This window comes from Polypterus senegalus, chromosome 10 (assembly GCF_016835505.1).
Source record: "Polypterus senegalus isolate Bchr_013 chromosome 10, ASM1683550v1, whole genome shotgun sequence".
Lineage (NCBI taxonomy): Eukaryota > Metazoa > Chordata > Cladistia > Polypteriformes > Polypteridae > Polypterus > Polypterus senegalus.
The window spans coordinates 87,408,274-87,428,661 of record NC_053163.1 but is presented as its reverse complement, the minus strand read 5'-3'; the positions used below and the strand labels follow the sequence as shown (position 1 = coordinate 87,428,661).

The window sequence follows — 20,388 nt, the reverse complement described above, 5'->3', positions numbered from 1 at the left end:
AGAGAATGAAGTTTACCTTCAGAACATCTATTAACAGCTACAGCAAAGGTTTCACAATAGAACACGCCAAGCATCTGGCAATATTGATGAGTCAGGGTCTTGATGTACTTGTTGGGTTGGAAAGAATTACAGCCAAAAAACAAGTTCTGCATTTCGTCCCTTAACCTTAATGTTTAACTGCAATGGGGAAGTGTGTAACAAAAGTTGTATATAGTAATTGTAAAATATTAGTGTATGTTTGTAGAAATAGTTGAGGAAAAAATGTACACTGCAAACTTGTACTGCATTTTATATTGTAATCCTATTATGAAGCAAATGTTACAGCCCTCCATAAATACAGGGCCAAATATGTTTGAAATTGTTACGTGACCAATGCGTTTCGGGCTTGGACTAAGTGAATCTGTCTTTTCCTCTTATTGTCTTTCAGTGGTGCACTATTCTGTTTATGTTGATTCTTATTTTAAAGTAGAAATGACTATAATCTTATGATGTCTTACGCTTCCTAAAAAATACCTGTACATAAATCATTGAAGCACACTAACCCTATTATCACAATGAAATCTATTATTTCTTTACAACTTGTTGGTGTTTCCCAAATGAATTATAACACACCACACTTATGTGACTCACGTTTTGGATGGATATTCTGTCAAAATATACTGTTCTCTTAATACTAAACAGATCTGTCAGCTTTCTTTCTTAGTTCACTGCACGCACTAACCTTCACTTCGTCTTTACTGTTCTGTTTTTTTCCTTTCCTGCTTTCGATGTCTGGAAAATCAGGACTTCCCAGGGTTAAGCGATGACTATTATGGAGCAAAGAGTCTGAGTAAGTGTGGTGTTCCCATACAGCTGTCCCCCTTGGTATCGAGAGGAGTATTTTTGAAGTTTGACATAATACCGTAAATTAAATGATCAGTTAAGAGAAATAACTGTTATACAACTATACTACTGAAATTTATTTTAACCACACATGTAATATTAAAACAATCACAGCATTTGCCAGAATTAACATATAAACTGCAGACTATAGTGTGTTTTTTTTTTTTTTTTTTTTATATAAAAATAACAATAGCATACCTCAGGAAATCCATCTATATAGCACTGAACACTGACAGAGAAAGCAATTCATTTCCTATTGCTGTCTCTCTTGATTTGTGTGTTGACTTGTGGAACACAAAGAAACAGAAGGTGCTTTAAACACTAACAAAATGCATCTTCTGCTAGTCTTTCACTTTGTTGTATTGTTTTTATTATTGAGTGTTCAAAGGTGGTAACTGTAGGTCAGGTTGATAGACGATAGATTTTTATTTTATTTTCTTTTTAACACCAGTCCTCTCACTTGTGCTGCTTGGATATTATCAGAGAATAGTTTCTTTTCAGAGTAATTAAGATTGCCTTATTGTGAGGAGAACTTTTAAAGACAGTGACTCTTACTGAAATTCTCTTTTTCCACCAGAATGTGTGACCTCCAACACTAGTGACAGTGAAAGCAGCTCCAGTAAGTGGTTATTTTTTCATAGCTTCTGCTCTGAAATTCAAATCTGCCTTTAAAGAGTTAAAATCACAGCCGCCTTTGTTTTGTTTTTTTTTTCTTTTTAGAATTGCTGTGCCTTTCACATTAAATTAGTTTCCCTTAATAATATTACAGAGCAGAAATTGGGCAAATACGAAGACAGAGTCTTAAAGGTGTTTAAGACACTCTGTCTTATCTGTAGCAAATCTTTTTTTTTTAATTTATTTACCACTATAGGATAATGGAGCAGATAAATTACATATCATTACTGAAATAAAATTGTATAATTAACCCAAAGTAATCCTGGATCCAAGCAACAACATTTTTGGGCTGATGTGGGAATATTATTAAGAAAATAAACTTGTGGTGTAATGTGACGTGATGTGGCATTGTTGTGACGTGTGTGTATCTTTTTCAGTACTTTTTTGTATTTTAATTCCCGGTGCCTTTTTCTTTTTGTCCTCTTTTCCAATTTTAGAGGGCCAGGAAGATGCAATTCTCTCTTATGAACCAGTTATAAGGCAGGAAAGTAAGTCATTACTTGAGCATTTTTTGCTTTAACTAGATTACATATTCCAAATCCTAGTCTGTGTTAGTTGAAATTAAATCGGCCTGTCTCTTTTGATAATGGAAATATGTACTGTTAATGATTTTTCTGAATGTGAGGGGGGTTAAATAAATAAAAGTAACACTGAAACTATATTGTAAGTAATGCTTCTTTATGTTTTAATGCTGCGTAGCACTGGATCATCATAAATTAATTTTGTGACTTTAGTTCTTAATATATCAGGAAATTCCAGACAAATTATTGATGTTTGTAAAAATAAATAGTTGTATACATGGTCTTTCAAAAGTCACTGACTGATCCCAAAACATGGTGCTTTATAGTAGTAATGCAATCTGAATAAAGATTTCCAAATGTGTGAAAATCAAAGTAATTCCTGTCTAACACAATTAAAAGTGCTAATGAAAACATTGGTGACCTGCTTATATTAAATCATATTTATAGTGTTTTATAAATTTCAAGACCATTACTGAACATCGTTATATTTAAATTTTAATTACAGTACCAAAAATCTCTTCCAGAGTCCTCAAGATTTTTAAACTGTGACCCAAGAGAAACATTCTTAAGCAGCTAGAATATCTGTTGCATTCACTCTGCGGAGTATTTGCATTTAGAGTGAACATTCTTGTTTCAAGCCTTGAGGCAAATCATCATTAAAAATAAAGTACAGTCACATTGCTCTGTGATGTCAGTCTGTATATGCAATGACACCTTAAACTCTTGCTCCACTGTGCTTTATGTAAAACTAGTTGTACCCCATGCCTCTGCCCACGTAATAGTGAAACAGGACAAATTTCAAAAATCAATTACAAAAAAAAAAAAAATAGTAGTAATAATAATAATAATTCTGGCCAAGTGGAAGGTAGATACGCTCCAACATCAAACATTGACACTGTATCTGATCGTGTTCAGCTCTGACAGGTGAGTGTCCCCCGTTTGGCAATCAGCAGCTACCCTCTAAAACACACGTAGCCCTGCTCTCTCTCTCTGTCTCAAAAACATCAAATGTTACTCCTTAACAATCTGTAGATGGCAATGTCTGTTGAACAAATGGGTATCCCTAGCTAAGTGGTGGCAAGGTAGGCTCTAACACGTGATGAGAGATAGATTGACTCGAATGGAGGCAGGCGCATGAATCAAGGGAGGGCCAGCCCCTTAGCCCACAGTATCTCTCTTGGATTTGCATAAATAAATCAGTAACGCAAGTGAACTATGATACTTAGTGTAACGAGAAAAGTTGCAAAATCAACTGGAATGTTCAAGCAACTTATAGAAAAAAAAAAAACAATCTAAATTCGTAGTTCTCTTGTGAAAGGCAGACAGACATACAGACAAACGTATTTTATTTAGATAGATAGAGATGTGTGGGTAGCACCTGTGTAGAATTAAGAAATTACAGTAGCTACGAAATACATTACTTTTTACTAGTTAAGTATTTCTTGGCTATAACTTTCAACAACCTGTTTAACCTATGGCCTGACAAATTCTACCTGGTGTTGGGGCATGTGGAGGGACTAGTGCTCTCTAGCAAGGTGTAACCAATTAATTGACCACACATTGTGTTGGAATTAATGCTGCATAACACTGCCAGTTTTTTACATTTAGTAGTGCAAGGAATGGAATGGCATGCATGATGAATTTTATTATTTTATTTACATTCTTGCTGTAATAAAGAGGTTATACAGCTAACAGTTGATTGTTAAAACACATTGATGTTTACAATTATCTTGCTAATAAGAACAGGAAAAAATTAAGTATTATGATTTCTCATTTTGCCCCATTCTAGCCTCACAAACTGTATGTAATAGTTTATAAATGTGTTTGTTTAGTGAAGAGTTTTTTATATGTATTTTATTTTTTAAAGTTCACTACACAAGACCTGTGATTATTCTTGGACCAATGAAGGACAGGATAAATGATGACCTGATATCAGAATTTCCGCACAAGTTTGGCTCATGTGTACCACGTAAGTTTCCCAGATCCATATTATAAGGTATGTTGTTATAGTAAGGGTTTTGTATCTTTGGCTAACTTTGATTAAATTTTCTACTTCCATCAGACACTACACGTCCAAGGCGTGAAAATGAAGTGGATGGCCAGGATTACCATTTTGTGATATCTAGAGAACAGATGGAGAAGGATATTCAAGAAAACAAGTTTATTGAAGCAGGACAGTTCAATGAGAACTTGTATGGGACAAGCATTCAGTCTGTGAGAGCTGTTGCGGAACGAGTGAGTTCTGTCTGTAACTGTTGGGATAATATATACTACTTGAAAAATGTTGTATATGACCAAGTTTTGCTACAGAATCTCATGAATGTGCTGTTATTTGTAAACTTGGCAGTATAATTCAGTTAGGTGGTTGGATTGTGTCATCCCTGCACTTCTGATAAAGTCTTAATTTTATACCCAGTTATTGCTACATAACAAAAATCAGATTAAACAACTTCATATCTAAAATAAATACAGGGGAATAAATACCAAGGAAGCCAAAGAACTATTGAATTTATTTAAAAAATAAATACTGAAAGTACGTAAAGAGCGAATAATAGCAAGTAAGAATTTCACTGCATTTTGTACAAGTAACAACTGTACTACAATAGTGCTGCCTCACAACGGTCCTTCCAGGAGTTAGCATATTCTGTTTTTGCTTGTGGAGGTTTTGAAACCTCACTAGCCACTCGGCCGCTACATGAAGGATTAGAGATAGATATAGAGAAAACTGGTATTAAATTGGTACTGGTTCTGGACTGGTCAGTACCAAAATATCAATAAGCTCTTGGAAAAATGGTACCGCTATCAGTATTTTTGTAATGTTACTTTACTCTACTATTAGTGGCTTTTTAAATTCCTAACTGTCCCCTAATGATGACGACATTGCAAGTGTCAGGCAATCACGTTTTAGTCTCGTAGCTACACGGTTTCATTTTGTCACCTCCAGTTTCATGACAGACAGGCTAAAGTGTTCAAAAGTGTGGGCTCAGTTTAGTAAATGATAATGCAGGTAAAGCGCAGTGTGTTTGACTGCTTTAAGAAAGCGGCTGCTGAAACGTACTCTCACTGCAGCCTCCCAGCTTCCGATGCTGCTGGAATTGGCCAAACTGAAAATGTGACTAGACATCGCAAGTTCAAGGTAACACTCGTTATTGTTATAAAAGTAAGTCGGTAGTTATTCACTCGGGTCTTACAAAGTGAGCATCAATTTCTAACTTGTGTTTAGAGAGAGTCAGTCAAGCAGTAGGCACAGCATTTTCCGTGGATACCAGAATTCAGACATCCACATCCACCCCATTCTCCATTGCTCCATGAAGAAAAATGATGAAGGAAAAACAGCAGAATGCCACTGGGCTGTGGTAAACTTCATTGTGAAAGATTTACAGATTTCCTTCAAAACGTTGGATTCGTTGGTTTAGGTATGCGTATCATAAATCGTTAACTGCTAGGTAGTAACCTTAAAACTGGGTTTGTGATGTGACATGTGCTACTGCAGACGCTACTGCTACGCAAACAGTATACTGTTTATACTTGCATATGTACTTTATGTAATCTGGAAGATTCCACCAAGTGGCAGTGTGAAATGTCACAACAACATTCGGCTTAGATGTGTTGTGGATTGCCTGAAACATCCATTAAATTCCCAGGACACCTTGCCACATCTCTGAAAATGATGGATGTTTAATGATTACATCTGTCAATCCATGGACATGCCCATTCCAGCTAGCATCAGGTGCAAGACAGAAACAATCTGTGGATGGAGCATCAGCTCATTGCAAGATGAAGACAAGCACACACATACACAAGCTTCATTTTAGCATCACCAAATCCCCAAACCTGCATGTCCTTGGAAGGAAACCAACCAGAAAAACATGCAAACTCCAGGCAGGGATCTCCTGGGACTTGACTCCCTACTGCGAGGCAGCAGCGATACTGCCACTTTGCCACTCCCACATGTGTAATTATTAACAATATTCATTATTTAAATAAGGTTAACAATTTATCTGTAAAATGTAACATACATGCTTTAACACATTTCATCATCGAAGTGATATCATGTATAAATCTAAGGATTCTAAATGTGCAGAGGGCTGGAATTTCATAAATTTTTGTTCTGTGTGGCAGTTGCTGCCTGCCACTGCACAGGGTTGCCAGGAGCACGTATCGATTAACATCTGGGTCAGTTTTAAGATGTCATTTACAACGTTCTACTTTAATGACAAAATAAACCCTGAGTTTAAAGTTGACATTTCCACTTTAATAACAAAATAGATCTTTCTTCATCACAGTGTCCCTAATTGTTTTTTTCTCTGTGGCTCAAATAGGCTTCCCTACACTCTGATGCTGTTGTGAAGGTGCAAAAAAATTATGTAATTATATTTAGAAAGCTTTAAACTTAAGTTAATGTTGGTATTTATGTTAACTTATTTTATTAATTTGGATGGTAGCTAATGAAGGGCGCAGGTCAGAGGTGAAGGAAAAAAAAAAACAGAACCAGGGAGTAATAACGTAGGTATCAGTAAAATTGTCAACAAGATAACTATATTTGAGCATTTACCACGAGAAACTTGTTTATATCAATGAAACTTCAACTAGAAGTTTATTTAACAAAGAGCTGATTCCAGAACAGAGTTAACCTTCGGGAGAAAATACATGGGTGTGCTGGTAGTTGGATGTACTGTATCGAGAATGCCAAACCTGTGACATGTAGGCCACCGTTTGTGAAAGGCTAAACAAAGGAGACGTTTGGTGGGCATTGAAGTTCGTCATCACTATTGGATGATGTTGCAGTTGACCAACAATCACAGCTAACTTGACACTTGCTACAACAGATACGAGTGTCTGCTTGCTTCTGCTGGGAATAAGCAATTTCCTTATGCTCTGTTAAAGCGAAGAAGTCAGTTGCCAAGTAAAGCCACAATCTATTTTATTTTCTTTTTTGACGGCTTAGGGTTAATAAGGGGAATTTTACTTATTTTTTCTATAATCTTTCAGAGTAAGAACTGTGGAGTAAACACTGAAATTGTTTTTCTGGACTTAAATCTACTGAATTTATGATTTTGTATGGCATGTTGGATGCATGTATGTAAATCCATAGTTCATGCAGTTAACTAAACAGTTGAGTTCTTGTGTGTTTTTGATAATAACTGGCTTTGTGGTAAATGTGGTTTAGCAACGGGGTGCAATTCATCGTAAAATTATGTAAATTATTGAGTTAACTGGCTAAAATATCTTTTTTGTCATAGTATGAGTTTAGCAGATGAGTTTTAAAATATTCCATTAAAATATTAACATAGGTTTGTTCATTAAAAGATAGTGCTGAGTATAACAAGAAGGTCATGTTTAGATTTATTATTTGGGCGGGGAACTGAACTCTGGTTAGTTCCTTCATTAAATGCTGGGGGGTGTTACATAAGCAATGCAAAAATGAACAAAGTTAATTATCTCATCACTGTAGGGTGATGACAACTTCCCTTAAGCCCAGTTACCAGCCCGAGTTCAAGAGACGCATTATCTCACCACAATATGGAGAGTAGTATTGATAAGAGAATCAATAAGTATCTGTATCAATGAGCAGTATCAGTATCAATAGTGGTATCGATAAAATCCTAATGATACCCATCCTTATGAAGGATTGTATTCTGCAATGGACTGGAGTCTCATGTTGGTTTTAAATCCAGAGCTGCCAAGATTGATTGATTTGTCCTTCAGTGACCAAACACGGGTTCAGAAATCTGAATTACATTTTGTACAGCTTGGCCTTTTCGTGCAGTGAATGTAAAACCATGTACATAGTATATAATTATCCTTTAATTGTGCAAAATTAGATTAATTTATAGAAGCTCCAAATTTACTACATATTCATTGTTGTTGGTACTGTGGCTTCCATAAATTGTTTACCTTTACAGAAAGCCACCAATGTTGCGAATAAGCTGTAGTTATAATGGACAGAGATATTCAAAGAATATGTAGTTTGTTTGATTCCAGTCAAAATACTTTGAATAGTAATGTCTCCATAAGCTTAACCTGCACCTTTCAAGCAATTGTAATCCTTTTTACAGGGAAAGCACTGTATCTTGGATGTGTCTGGGAATGCTATAAAGCGATTACAACAAGCACAACTTTATCCAATTGCCATTTTCATCAAGCCAAAATCAATTGAAGCCCTTATGTAAGTACTGGGAAAGCTATGCAGCAATGCACCAGAGAACCATGCTATCTATGTACTGCCACTTTCATTGAAGGAAGTGCTTCTGCTGACTTATTTATTTTTGTATACACTGTGTGTCAGTCATGTTACAGTGAAAATGATTAATTTATCATTGTATTTTTTTAAAATAGGGAAATGAATAAGAGACAGACGTACGAACAAGCCAATAAAGTTTTTGACAAAGCAGCAAAGCTCGAACAGGAGTTTGGGGAGTATTTTACAGGTTAGTTAAATTTTACAGATATTATTAAATATGTGGTTCAGAATTAGAAAATTGATTTTTTTATTCTATATTACAAATTGTTTACAGCACTAGGCAAGTAGTGCCTCTTTATTTTTTTTGGCAGCATTACTTGCCAATTGTTTATTTACTGATAGATGTACAGCTAAAATGTATAACTATATATTTTATGTGCATTTTAGTTTGAATTTATTGATTATAATAATTGATTTGCCCAATATATACAGTGTGCAGTGCATATCCATGTAAATATGCATAACACAGTATGTGATCAAGCTCGTAAGTCAATATACTCATATCTCATATCAATTTTCCCCATTGAAATTAATTGAAATGAGATTAATTCGCGCCAGCCCCCCAAAACGCCACCCCAATTTTTTGTTACATTTTTCAACATAAGAAAAATGTATTTATAATGAACAAATATTGTATACAAACAAAATAAAACCTAATACATAAAAGATTCTAAAGAAATAAACAGATGTTAGCAATGCCGATTAGCGTATTGTAATGTTTTTTCTTTCACTTCACTTTTGCTTAAGTTAATTTTCTTCTTCACTAGTTTTTTTTATCTTTTTTGCCACGATTTTGTCACTTTCATTTTCAAGGCGTTTCAATAGAAACTTATCCATGGAGCTTTGTTTAGTCCTCTCCTTTAGAATGTTTCTGAAATGAGTTAGGCAAGTGTCATTAAATAGCACCGCTGCATGACCAGTTGTTACTTTTTCAGGGTTTCTTTTCAATAAAGTTCGAAACTTTTTCCCACATTGCAAACAATTCCTTTATCTCACTTGAAGAGAGAACATCCTCCGTGATACCGATCTCCTGCAGAACCTCTGTATGTTGCCGCGTCTGTAGTTCCGTCAACTCCTCCGTCATCAGTTCCTCGAAATGTGCGGCGGCAAGCTCTTTGATGGCTCGTATTTCGAATTTTGGCTCGTAACTCAAGGCAAAAAAATCGACCTAATTGACCGCTCGTATCTCAAAAAACTTGTAAGTTGGGGCACTCGTATCTCAAGGTACCACTGTGTGTGTGTGTGTGTGTATATATATATATATATGTATGTATGTATGTATATATATATGTATGTATATGTATATATATATATATATGTATGTATATGTATATATATATATATATGTATATATATGTATGTATATGTATGTATATATATATATATGTATATGTATGTATATGTGTGTGTGTATATATACTGTATATATATATATATAATATATATATATATATATATATATGTATATATGTATGTCGATTTATAAAACTGAAGCGGACTACTCAAATTTTTAAAAAACAAAAATATGTGTAGGATTGTACATCTTAGGCAGTAGGCATATTCTAAGAAAGGACATTTCACTATTTAGGAGTAAAACTAAATACCCCAAAATCTTAAAAATACTTTGATTGATTTGAGTCAAATTTTTTGACATTATAGAAAAACGTAAATTATTTGAACAGTATTTTGTCAGTACATTTGTTGTTGTTTATTAATATTATGCTAATACACAAGCTCTTAGAGGTAGCTTTATACAAACAAAGGCCATGGCAAGAAGTGATAGATAGATAGATAGATAGATACTTTATTAATCTCAAGAGGAAATTCACATACTCCAGCAGCAGCATACTGATAAAAAACAATATTAAAATTAAAGAGTGATAAAAATGCAGGTATAACGGACAATAACTTTTGTATAATGTTAACGTTGACCCCGGGTGGAATTGAAGAGTTGCATAGTGTGGGGGAGGAACGATCTCCTCATCAGTCTATCGCTGAAGCTTCTCCTCTGTCTGGAGATGACACTGATCAGTGGATGCAGTGGATTCTCCATGATTGACAGGAGCCTGCTTAGCGCCTGTTGCTCTTCCACGGATGTCAAACTGTCCAGCTCTATCCCTACAATAGAGCCTGCCTTCTTCGCCAGTTTGTCCAGGCGTGAGGCATCCCTCTTCTTTATGCTGCCTCCCAGCACACCACTGCGTAGAAGAGGGTGCTCGTCACAACCGTCTGATAGAACATCTGCAGCATCTTAAGGAAGTATAGTCTGCTCTGTCCTCTCTTGAACAGAGCATCAGTATTGGCAGTCCAGTCCAATTTATCGTTCAGCTGCACTCCCAGATATTTATAGGTCTGCACACAGTCGTCTCTGATCATCACAGGGTCCACGAGGGGCCTGGTCTACCTAAAATCCACCACCAGCTCCTTGGTTTTGGTGATGTTCAGTTGTAGATGGTTTGAGTCGCACCATTTAATAAAGTCCTTGATTAGGTTCCTATATTCCTCCTCCTGCCCAATCCTGATGCAGCCCACGATAGCAGTGTCATCAGTGAACTTTTGCACATGGCTGGACTCTGAGTTGTATTGGAAGTCCAATATATATATAGGCTGAACAGGACCGGATAAAGTACAGTCCCCTGCGGTGCTCCTGTGCTGCTGACCACAAAGTCAGACCTGCAGTTCCCGAGACGCACATACTGAGGTCTGTCTGTAAGATAGTCCACGATCCATGCCACCAGGTATGAATTGTGGTTCCACAGAATCAACTCCCATCTCTGTCAGCTTGTTCCCAAGGAGCAGAGGTTGGATGGTGTTGAAGGTGCCAGAGAAGTCCAGAAACATAATTCTTACAGTACCACTGCCTCTGTCCAAGTGGGAGAGGGATCCGTGTAGCATATAGATGATGGCATCCTCCGCTCCCACCTTCTCCTGGTATGTGAACTGCAGAACTACCCAATATGTGCTGTCCTGAACAGGGGGGGAAAGAAAAACAAACCGTGATCACTTTTGGGATATACGACGAGGTATGAAATGGAACTAGAAAGTTTGGCGAAGCTCAGTGGTTGGCAAATGATGTAAACCTTGAGGTCCAATAACAAATGCTATAGTTGTGAGTGTAGGTGTTGCTTCGCTAGAAGCAAAAAGGAAGGGAAAAAAAAAAAGCAGAGGCATATAAGTCATGTTGTCAGATGCAAGACAGGGGAGACCGGCAGCATATATAATTTTAAACTTAACAAGTCTCCTATGAGCTTTTGCACTGTAATATACATTTTGCATGTACAGACTATTAAAGGGAGCGCCCACCTGCATGGCAATGCAAATGTATATGTAAAGAATTTGGGAGAGGGTATCTGTGGACTTTAAACGGGGACCCCTGATCGTTTAAGTAGGCTCCAAATAATAGTACCATCAGTTGTTTTTTTTTTTTTTTTCTCCACTTTAAGCAGTAGAGAAAACATCCCCATAAGTAAAAGCTTTCAGTTCATTACATGGATCACCTAAATGTGAACACTCTAAACAACACTTCTGTTTTGTAACATGTTAATGTTGAACACTGTTCAGTGTTAACACTTTGTCTGCCAGTTGCTATGTAAAAAAACATACAAGCTTGGACATACAAATGATGAAAAAAATGGAAAGAAATACTTAAGTGAATGCCAAAAACAAGTGAAAATTGTAAACCTTTAATGATGATGATATATACTTAAATGTCATATTATTCCTATTGATTACTCATTTTAATTCAAAAGAATGCAGTTTTCAGTAAAATCATGTTTTGCAATGATCATCAACATTAGCCATGTCACTAGGAAAAGAAGAAATTGATCTAATGCAAGAATGTTTTGTAATTCTATCTATCTATCTATCTATCTATAGAGATAGAGATAGAGATATATATATAGATCATTCTTAAAAGTTCTTAAGTAGCTCTTGGAACCTAATATTATTTTCACTTATTATTAGACTAACCCCTTTATCCAAGGAGACTTACAATATCTGAGATACAATTGGTTACATTTCTTTTGTTTTTCTGATTGGACTATAGGAAGGTGAAGTGACTTGGTCGTGGTAACACTTTGTTAGCAGCAGGATCTGAACCCATAACATCAGGGTTTTAAGTCTTAGGTCTAAAGCCTTAACCACTACACCACTCTACCTTCTCTGGGGGTGGCAGGGGGTTGTGGGGGTTACCTACAAATGCTGCATACAAAAAAGCACTTTAGCTTCACAGTACTCATGATGCATCTGATTAACCAACGGCACTATAACTGAGGCCCACTATCTTAGGACTTAAAAAAGTGAGCCGTTTGCTGGAATTGATGATCTTTCATGGAAATCCCTTGTATAAAGGAGTATTGTTAACACAGAGTGTATTTTTTGACAGAATCTGTTTGTTTTTGAAAAAGTGCAGTGCTGTAGTTATAAGAAGAAATACTAAGTCCTTTAAACATTGACGAGGAATGATAAAGGAGTTAAAGGACATTAAAATTAAAAAGCAAATGTGAAATTATGCTGTGTAGTTGCAGTGTTTGAAGTTATGTATAGGGCCCTTGCATTTCTCCATTGAAAAGGAACACTTCTATAGAAAGTCAACTGAATCAAACATCTATGTATAGAAATGTGATCAAAAGCTATATACCAATTCTGTCTGTAGTGTATATGCCATACCTACGGGAAGCAAGCAGTGTTACTATTGAATGAGCGTACTCCATATTTCATTAATGTAATAGAAAGGTAAAGGTAAATATGACCTCATACAGATTATAAACTATATTTATTTGTAAACATTTTTCTCTCCCCTCCTCTCACTAACAGCTATTGTACAAGGTGATTCACTAGAAGAAATCTACAGTAAAATAAAACAGATAATTGAAGAACAGTCTGGTCCATACATCTGGATTCCTTCTTCAGAAAAACTCTAAAGCTCCTTCCTCTTTCAAGCTCAACCATGGAGCGAAGATTCCCCTTTCCAGTCAAGCCCTGTAACCCTGCCCCTTTTTACAGAAATGTTGCATATCAAGTTTTCTTGTCATCATTCTGTTTCTCTTTAAAAACAAGTCTTATCACTATTACCGTGACTGTGCGAAACCCTGCATGAGTTTTTCAAGAATTCCATCGAAGACTGGAAAGGTCTTTCCAAACAAATTTTATTACAAAAGCTAACGAAAACACTACAATTTGTTTATGAAGTACAGAGAAGATGGAATGTCTAAACACATTGAGAAATGGGATGTGGACATCTTGACAGGGGAATAACGAACAGGTTGAAATTATTTGTAAATGTTTTTAAACTCTTACTACAATCTAGTTGGAAGGTGAGCAGCAGTGGTCACTGAGGTTTATTTTTTCCTGCGAGGACTAGCTACCAATCAAATCCCTTGATGGTCATCTTCTGGTAAAGGAATCTTTGTCCATTAGTTCTTAAACAAGTGATGGGAAGAAAAGAAAAAAAAACTGTTGATCACAATTTACCACAACCAGCTTACTAAGATTGGCTTCACATTGTTTATGAAGCAGCCTGTCCTCTTTTCTCACCTCAGGAGGTGGGAAGGAAAGAATAATGACAAATCTTAAAATTTATATATATATATCAGACAGATGAAATTACAAAAATCCTATGGAGCAAATTTTAATACATATTAAAAATAAGATTGTTTTACACACTGAAACAATGGTCTTGCATGGAGGGCTCTCTGGTTTTTGATAAGCTTAATTCTAATGCTAATAACTGATAACAACAGGTAAACCTATAGTGTGACTGGGGTCCTAGTAAAATCCTCAACTGCCTTAATACAAAACTTCATTTAACAAGGTTGTGGGATTATGTATCTTGTATATTTAAACTGTCATGTTTGTATTATGATCAGATGTACCTGTACCACCAAGATTCAGAAGGCAAACCATATTGGTGTCTGATCAGTTACTGGCCATCGTTGAGTTTACTGGCTCTAGACATCCTCCAACCCCCACAAAAAATAATCATAGGTAATTACTGATTCATTGTTCAAAATGAATCAAAATGAAGCAGAGAGAGTAAATTATGTCAGTTTTATATATGCAACCATGATCTTTGGTTCATCACAGTCACAGTTTCCCCATTAGTCATTTTCATTTAGCCTGCAGTTTTACATTCTTTCGCTGCAAGCTGCATTTAAATATATGGTCAAAACGGGTAGAAAAAAAATTCTTTGTTTTTCTTCTCCTTTTTCTTTTTTCCTCCTTGTAGATACAGTAATTGGCATTAACTGTCTTTTGTCTAATGCCCACTGGATGGTGTGCTAAAACAACATCCCACCCCCTTTTTTATTATTTAATTTGAATTGCAGCCCCTCATATCTTTAGCTATCTGAGCAAGCTATCATACAACATGGGTTGCTGCTTAGACAGAGCCACGTGGAGAGTGCCACAGAAATGGCAAGAAAAAGTATTTAAGGAACAGCAAAGGCTTCAGATGTTTTTTCCTAAAGTATCAAATGAAGATCTGTGAAATCCAGAAGGTTTTACTTTAATTGTCCTCCTGGAGGCATTTTAAAGTGTGTGTATGTATATAGAAGTTGATTTTATGTAATGATCTGCTCCACAAAATATTATCAGTAGGAGGAATTTTTTGCAGTACAGTAATTTTTTTTTATTATTTATTTTTTTGGGAAGATCTTGGTTTAATCTTTCTGTTTGTGGTCACTGTGACTATATGCAGATTTTTTTTTTTTTTTTTGCAGTACAGTAATTCCTGTTTTTGTTTTTTTTTTTTTTTTTATATAAAATACCTGTCCTGTCTATATACAGACACACACTATCTTAAATTATTAAATTTATAATCCACTTTCCACTTTTTTATTGTAGTCGCTTAATATGGCATTTATAGTAAGCTTCCCGTTTCTGCACTGTATAAATACTGTACATCTTAATTTACTTTATGGTGTACTGTAGACTACATTCTATATTTTATTCACTTTGGCATACACTGGAGCAACTATTTAGTTATCTGTGACATTCCCTGGTGATTTTCATGCTGAAAATATTACTTTCTATAATAAAATAGGTTTTCTAGCCTCATGATTGTTAGTAATGGGTGGTGAGCTGCTGAGACACAAACTCCTATTAATACCATTCTAATTTAATTTCAATGTAAAACTTTATAATTAGGGTGTAGGCAAAGCCCAGCTCTATAATTTGCAGGTGACGTCTCTTAATATGTGCCAGTTTGTAAATGGCACCTCTACAAAACCAGCTGTAATTCACTTTAAAAGTTCAGGGAATAAAGAATGGGAACAGAGCCAATATATTAATTGCTTTTTGACTGTTTAGAATATTGTTCTACCTGTAACTGTCTTCTACTCTTAAAATACCCCACTTTTGTATGGTACAATAACCATGTGAGTGATCCTGAGACCGGAACTTTGAAAAATACATGTGACAGTATCAGTCACTCATCTGTTTTCTGCTAGATGGATTAAAACATGGAACACAAGTTCTGCTTAACTCCTCCTGCACATCACATCTTTAGTACACCTCTGCCACAGCAGCAGGCAAAACTGAATGTGAGACTCCACAGTGGCTTTACTGTTTGAATAAAGGATTTGAAAAATACAGACAACATACTGGAAATGTCAGATGTGTCAAAAGTGAAAAATCTGGCATTTCAAGACTGGCTGTGAACCTTTTTTTTGTATTTTGTTTTTTTTTTTTTTTTTGGGTTTGTTTTTTATCCCCTTCCATAGGAGACATATTGATTTCTTGTATTACTGGTTTGTTTAAAGTTTGCAGACTGTTAAACATGTCTCTCTTACAGTCAGCTTGTCAATAACTAGCCCAAAGAATAGGGTACTGTGCTCTGAGAATGAATTATTTATAATGCCTTTGTGTTAATCTCGTGAGGGTGTCAAAGTCCTTTGGGCCAGGAGAACTTTCTAAAAAATAAACTGTATTTTTTGTCTTTTCATTTTGTCATTGGGTTTTGAGAATCTAAGCCAACAGCATTTTTTACACCTATTTATTATTGCACAATGCAAGTTGCAAACTGTATTGTCATGCTTTCTTCACTACAGTAAGTAGCAGGGCCCAAGTGCAAAAAATAAATCCATGGTGAGATGGTTCCAGAAACGTCTACTGCCCAAGGAAGAACATATTCCATTTTCAATACATAAGAGGCATTAAAAAATAAAATGTCAGAAATGGGCATGTTTCAGTTTACTTAAGGTATTTACTTGAAGTGTTTTTTCAAGATTTAATATTTAAAGGTAAGTGTCTTTTGCACATTGCCATCCATTTTGAACAATGAAATATCTTTAATAAACGGTCTTGTTTGTTGCATCAATTTATATTTTTTTTAAGGAGTGCATGGAAGAGCTAATATGGAAACAAAAACATGATTTTGATTTATAAGAAAGGATTCAGCAGTAATAATTTTAAATCCCCAAGCCAAGCATAGTTGCAATTTGTGTAATGGTAAAAAATGTGGAAATGCCTTCTGGTGAAGCGTATTTATAAATACTTTAACAACAATAGAGTTGATACTTTACTGACGTGAACTTTTTCTTTCTTTAAATAGAACCATGAATAAAGTGCAATCCTTATGAAGGCAAAAAAAGACTTGTGCTTATTCCAAACATAAGGTCTCAAATAACCTAGTTCTGGAAGACTTTCCTCATTAAGAACATTACTGTTTGTTTTAAGGTCTTCATGGAATATCTTCTAAATAACTAATGCCAACTAAATTAAGTTAATATGATTTAATATATTCATACCAATTGAATCAATAAACCTTGGGTTAGAGTTATTTGAAATAAAGCTAACTTTAATACCTCAAAGAAGGCAGGGTACAAAACATTATGTGAGGCATATCTGATTTTTAATGTATTTCATAGGGCTAGTAGCTAACTGAATTCATTCATGTGTCTGCTGTCACTACTCAACCTTCATTGTAGAGTTGTCACTGTTAATCAGCAACAATATATTAAATTGTGTCCTTGTTAATGCTTTCCTTGTGGTATTTTTTAAGTTATGGTAGGGCCTTTGGATATGAAGCATAATTTGGAATAAAGACTAAAATAAGAAGGTTGCAGTAACTCATTAGTTAAAAAAGAAAAAGGCGGAGTGGTGGCTCTGAGGCTACGATTGCCGGTTCGAATCCTGTAAATGCCAATAGGGACTCTGCTCTGTTGGGCCCTTGAGCAAGGCCTTTAACCTGCAATTGCTGAGCGCACATTTAAAAGTTGCACATTTTATACACTGTGCAGTCAAATCATAATGTAGTTTAGCAATAATGCTCAAAGATGTCCAAAACTCATTATGTCTGTTCATATATGGAAAGGGTCTGCCCAAATGCATTCCTGTACAAAGCAATGAAATCAATAAACATTAACAATGATTCAGCAGTTGTAAAGTTGGCTGGAATAAAAGGCCACAGCCACAGGATCCAGCTTGGGAATCACTGTTACAGAGTATATGAACACCTCTACATACCAGTAAGACCAGTTTACCTTTCACTGAACAGACTTCCAAATCAGTGGATTAATATTCAAGACAGTAGTCCTCAAACCGGGGGTCATATCCTAGTGAAAGTGGGGTCACCAAACGCCCTGAGGATGGTGATGTCAAATGCACTAAGTGGGGTGTCATGTACTGTAGGAACTGTGTACGTTTTACAAGTGACATCAAAATGATGATGAAACAAACAACAGATTGACCTGAGAAGCCCCTTGCTCAAATATTCCATTAGGGGGCTGCACACTGTGGCTTACTTCAGCTTTTCCATTCGTTTCATGCTAGTGTATCTATTCACAGAGTGGTATTTTGAACTTGGTAACCTTGACTTTTCAAGCATTTGGTTGTATGTTGTATATACAGTATCCTCGATCGCGGTGGTTGCGTTCCAGAACCCCCCGCGATAGATGAAAATCCGCGAAGTAGAAGCCATATGTTTGTATGGTTATTTTTAGATATTTTAAGCCCTTATAAACCCTCCCACACTGTTAACATTATTAGAGCCCTCTAGACATGAAATAACACCGTTTAGTCAAAAGTTTAAACTGTGCCCCATGACAAGACAGAGATGACAGTTCTTTTTCACAATTAAAAGAATGCAAACATATCTTCTCTTCAAAGGAGCGCCGTCAGGAGCAGAAAATGTCAGAGAGAGAGAGAGAGCGAGATAAAAGCAAGCAATCAAAAAATCAATACGTGCTTTTAAGTATGCCGAAGCACCGCAATAAAGCGGCATTTTGTAGAGGAGTGTCCGTATCCTCTGGGCAAACAGCCCCTCTGCTCACACCCCCTCCGTCAGGCGCAGAGAATGTCAGGAGGGTGAGAGAAAAGCAAACAATGAAGCACCGCGCGGGAAGAATATCTTATATCATTGAGGAGTTTTAGTCAATATGTAATACATGCTCTGATTGGGTAGCTTCTAAGCCATCCGCCAATAGCGTCCCTTGTATGAAATCAACTGGGCAAACAAACTGAGGAAGCATGTACCATTGTCCGCAGAAATCCGCGAACCAGCGAAAAATCCGTGATATATATTTAGATATGCTTACATTTAAAATCCGTGATGGAGTGAAGCTGCGAAAGTCGAAGCACGATATAGCGAGGGATTACTGTACTGTGTGGTCGGGGTTTTGCTATACTTTTTTTTTTTTAAATCAATGTTTTATTTTATTCATGTATTTTTGTGTTCTTTTCAATTAACAGTTCTTGGATCCTTAGGAGAAAGAAGCAGGGGTTATGTTATGTTTTCGCTGTGAATGTGTGGTCTTTTCATTATAAAATTTAAAGACCGGTGTTCAAACCCCTTTTCTGTTACAAGTGTATGTGTGCAGTATGAGCATGTTCCTGTAAAATCTGAAAAAGTTTAGTTTATAAACTCATTAAATCCAACAGATTCTTATTGGAGCTTATAGTAGAAAATAAGTACAGTAGGTGAAGGGTTTTTAAAATTTTACTTAAATGGGTTTGCACTGTAAAACATTTAAAAATGACAGATTCAAGCCTTTTGGATATTAAACTTTGGAATGATTCTCTATTGGGTAGGAGTACCAAATAAAGCAGTATTTCAGTACATGTCACTGTAATATAATAACCCTTTACAGCTGCGTCCATATTACCTTATCACACCATTTTTTGTGTATTAAGTATTTAAATACTGTATAATTTAAAATGGTTCAATGGGTGGTTCAGATTATTTTTTATGCCTTTAATATTTAACTCTACATTTAAATATGCCTTATTTTCAACTTATGAAATAATGAGAAGCATTACATTGTTTCTCTGTTTTGTATAAAATACAAATATGTGTACTAAAATGAGTCTGGATAAAATACATCTGATAATCAAGTAACAAAAGTTATTTTCAATACATATCTAGAGATCTGAAACAAGTTTTTTTGAAGCCAATATTTCAGTTAGAAAGAATTTCCTGAAATTTAAAAATCTGGTTGAGAACCCTGTAACCAGAAATGAAAAATAACAATTTGGTGATTTGTGAACCTGATTGTTTAGCATACATGCAGCTGATGTAAGGCCATTAGTGATTAGAGCAGGTGTACTGTGTACAGGGAGGAAAAAGGGTAGTAGCTGGTCTTAGAAGAGCACAGTCCATAAATAACATGGTTCAGATTGTAGTTCTGCATACCTGGCAAGTTCCATAAAAAGCAAAATGTATGGGTATTTATGAAGGTGGGGGATCATCCAGAAGTCATCTGCCAGCTGCACTCTGCCAAACTGGACTTAAAATCATCAGCATTCCCCACTGAAGAACTGGATGATGATTGTAATGCTCCAATGGCTTCTCTTTGGCCTGGATATGTATGTATGTATGTATGTATGTAGAAATGATTGCACTGCAGTGTATACTAGGAGTGAAAGCTGCATTTCAAAGCAAGTTAAATATACTGTATGTATCTCTCTTTGTACCATATGTCTCTCATCTGATTGTTTCCATCATGGTTACTGAAGGGGTATATATACAGGTTCAAGTATGTCCTGCATTTCAATTGAGAACACAATCCCAGTTAGCAAGTGCCTCCTGCAGGATATGAACCCCCACAACAGTTATGATTTTAATTAATG

At 35.8% G+C, this 20,388-nt stretch overlaps 1 protein-coding gene across 4 annotated transcripts in view; it reads left to right on the top strand.

The window, feature by feature from the left end:
• dlg3 (discs, large homolog 3 (Drosophila)) overlaps nt 1-16,264 on the top strand; it is a 360,488-nt gene extending 344,224 nt beyond the window's left edge. For 3 of the 4 annotated variants that reach the window (XM_039766116.1, XM_039766118.1, XM_039766117.1), the window contains 7 exons: nt 1,460-1,501; nt 1,995-2,045; nt 3,946-4,047; nt 4,141-4,313; nt 8,138-8,247; nt 8,418-8,509; nt 13,138-16,264. In XM_039766116.1, the coding sequence (XP_039622050.1) occupies nt 1,460-1,501; nt 1,995-2,045; nt 3,946-4,047; nt 4,141-4,313; nt 8,138-8,247; nt 8,418-8,509; nt 13,138-13,244 (677 nt within the window). In that variant the 3' untranslated portion in view covers nt 13,245-16,264. Of the gene's footprint in view, nt 1-783; nt 830-1,459; nt 1,502-1,994; nt 2,046-3,945; nt 4,048-4,140; nt 4,314-8,137; nt 8,248-8,417; nt 8,510-13,137 lie in introns of all 4 variants that reach the window. The other variant, XM_039766119.1, reaches the window with a different exon arrangement.
• Nucleotides 16,265-20,388: the final 4,124 nt, after the last annotated feature.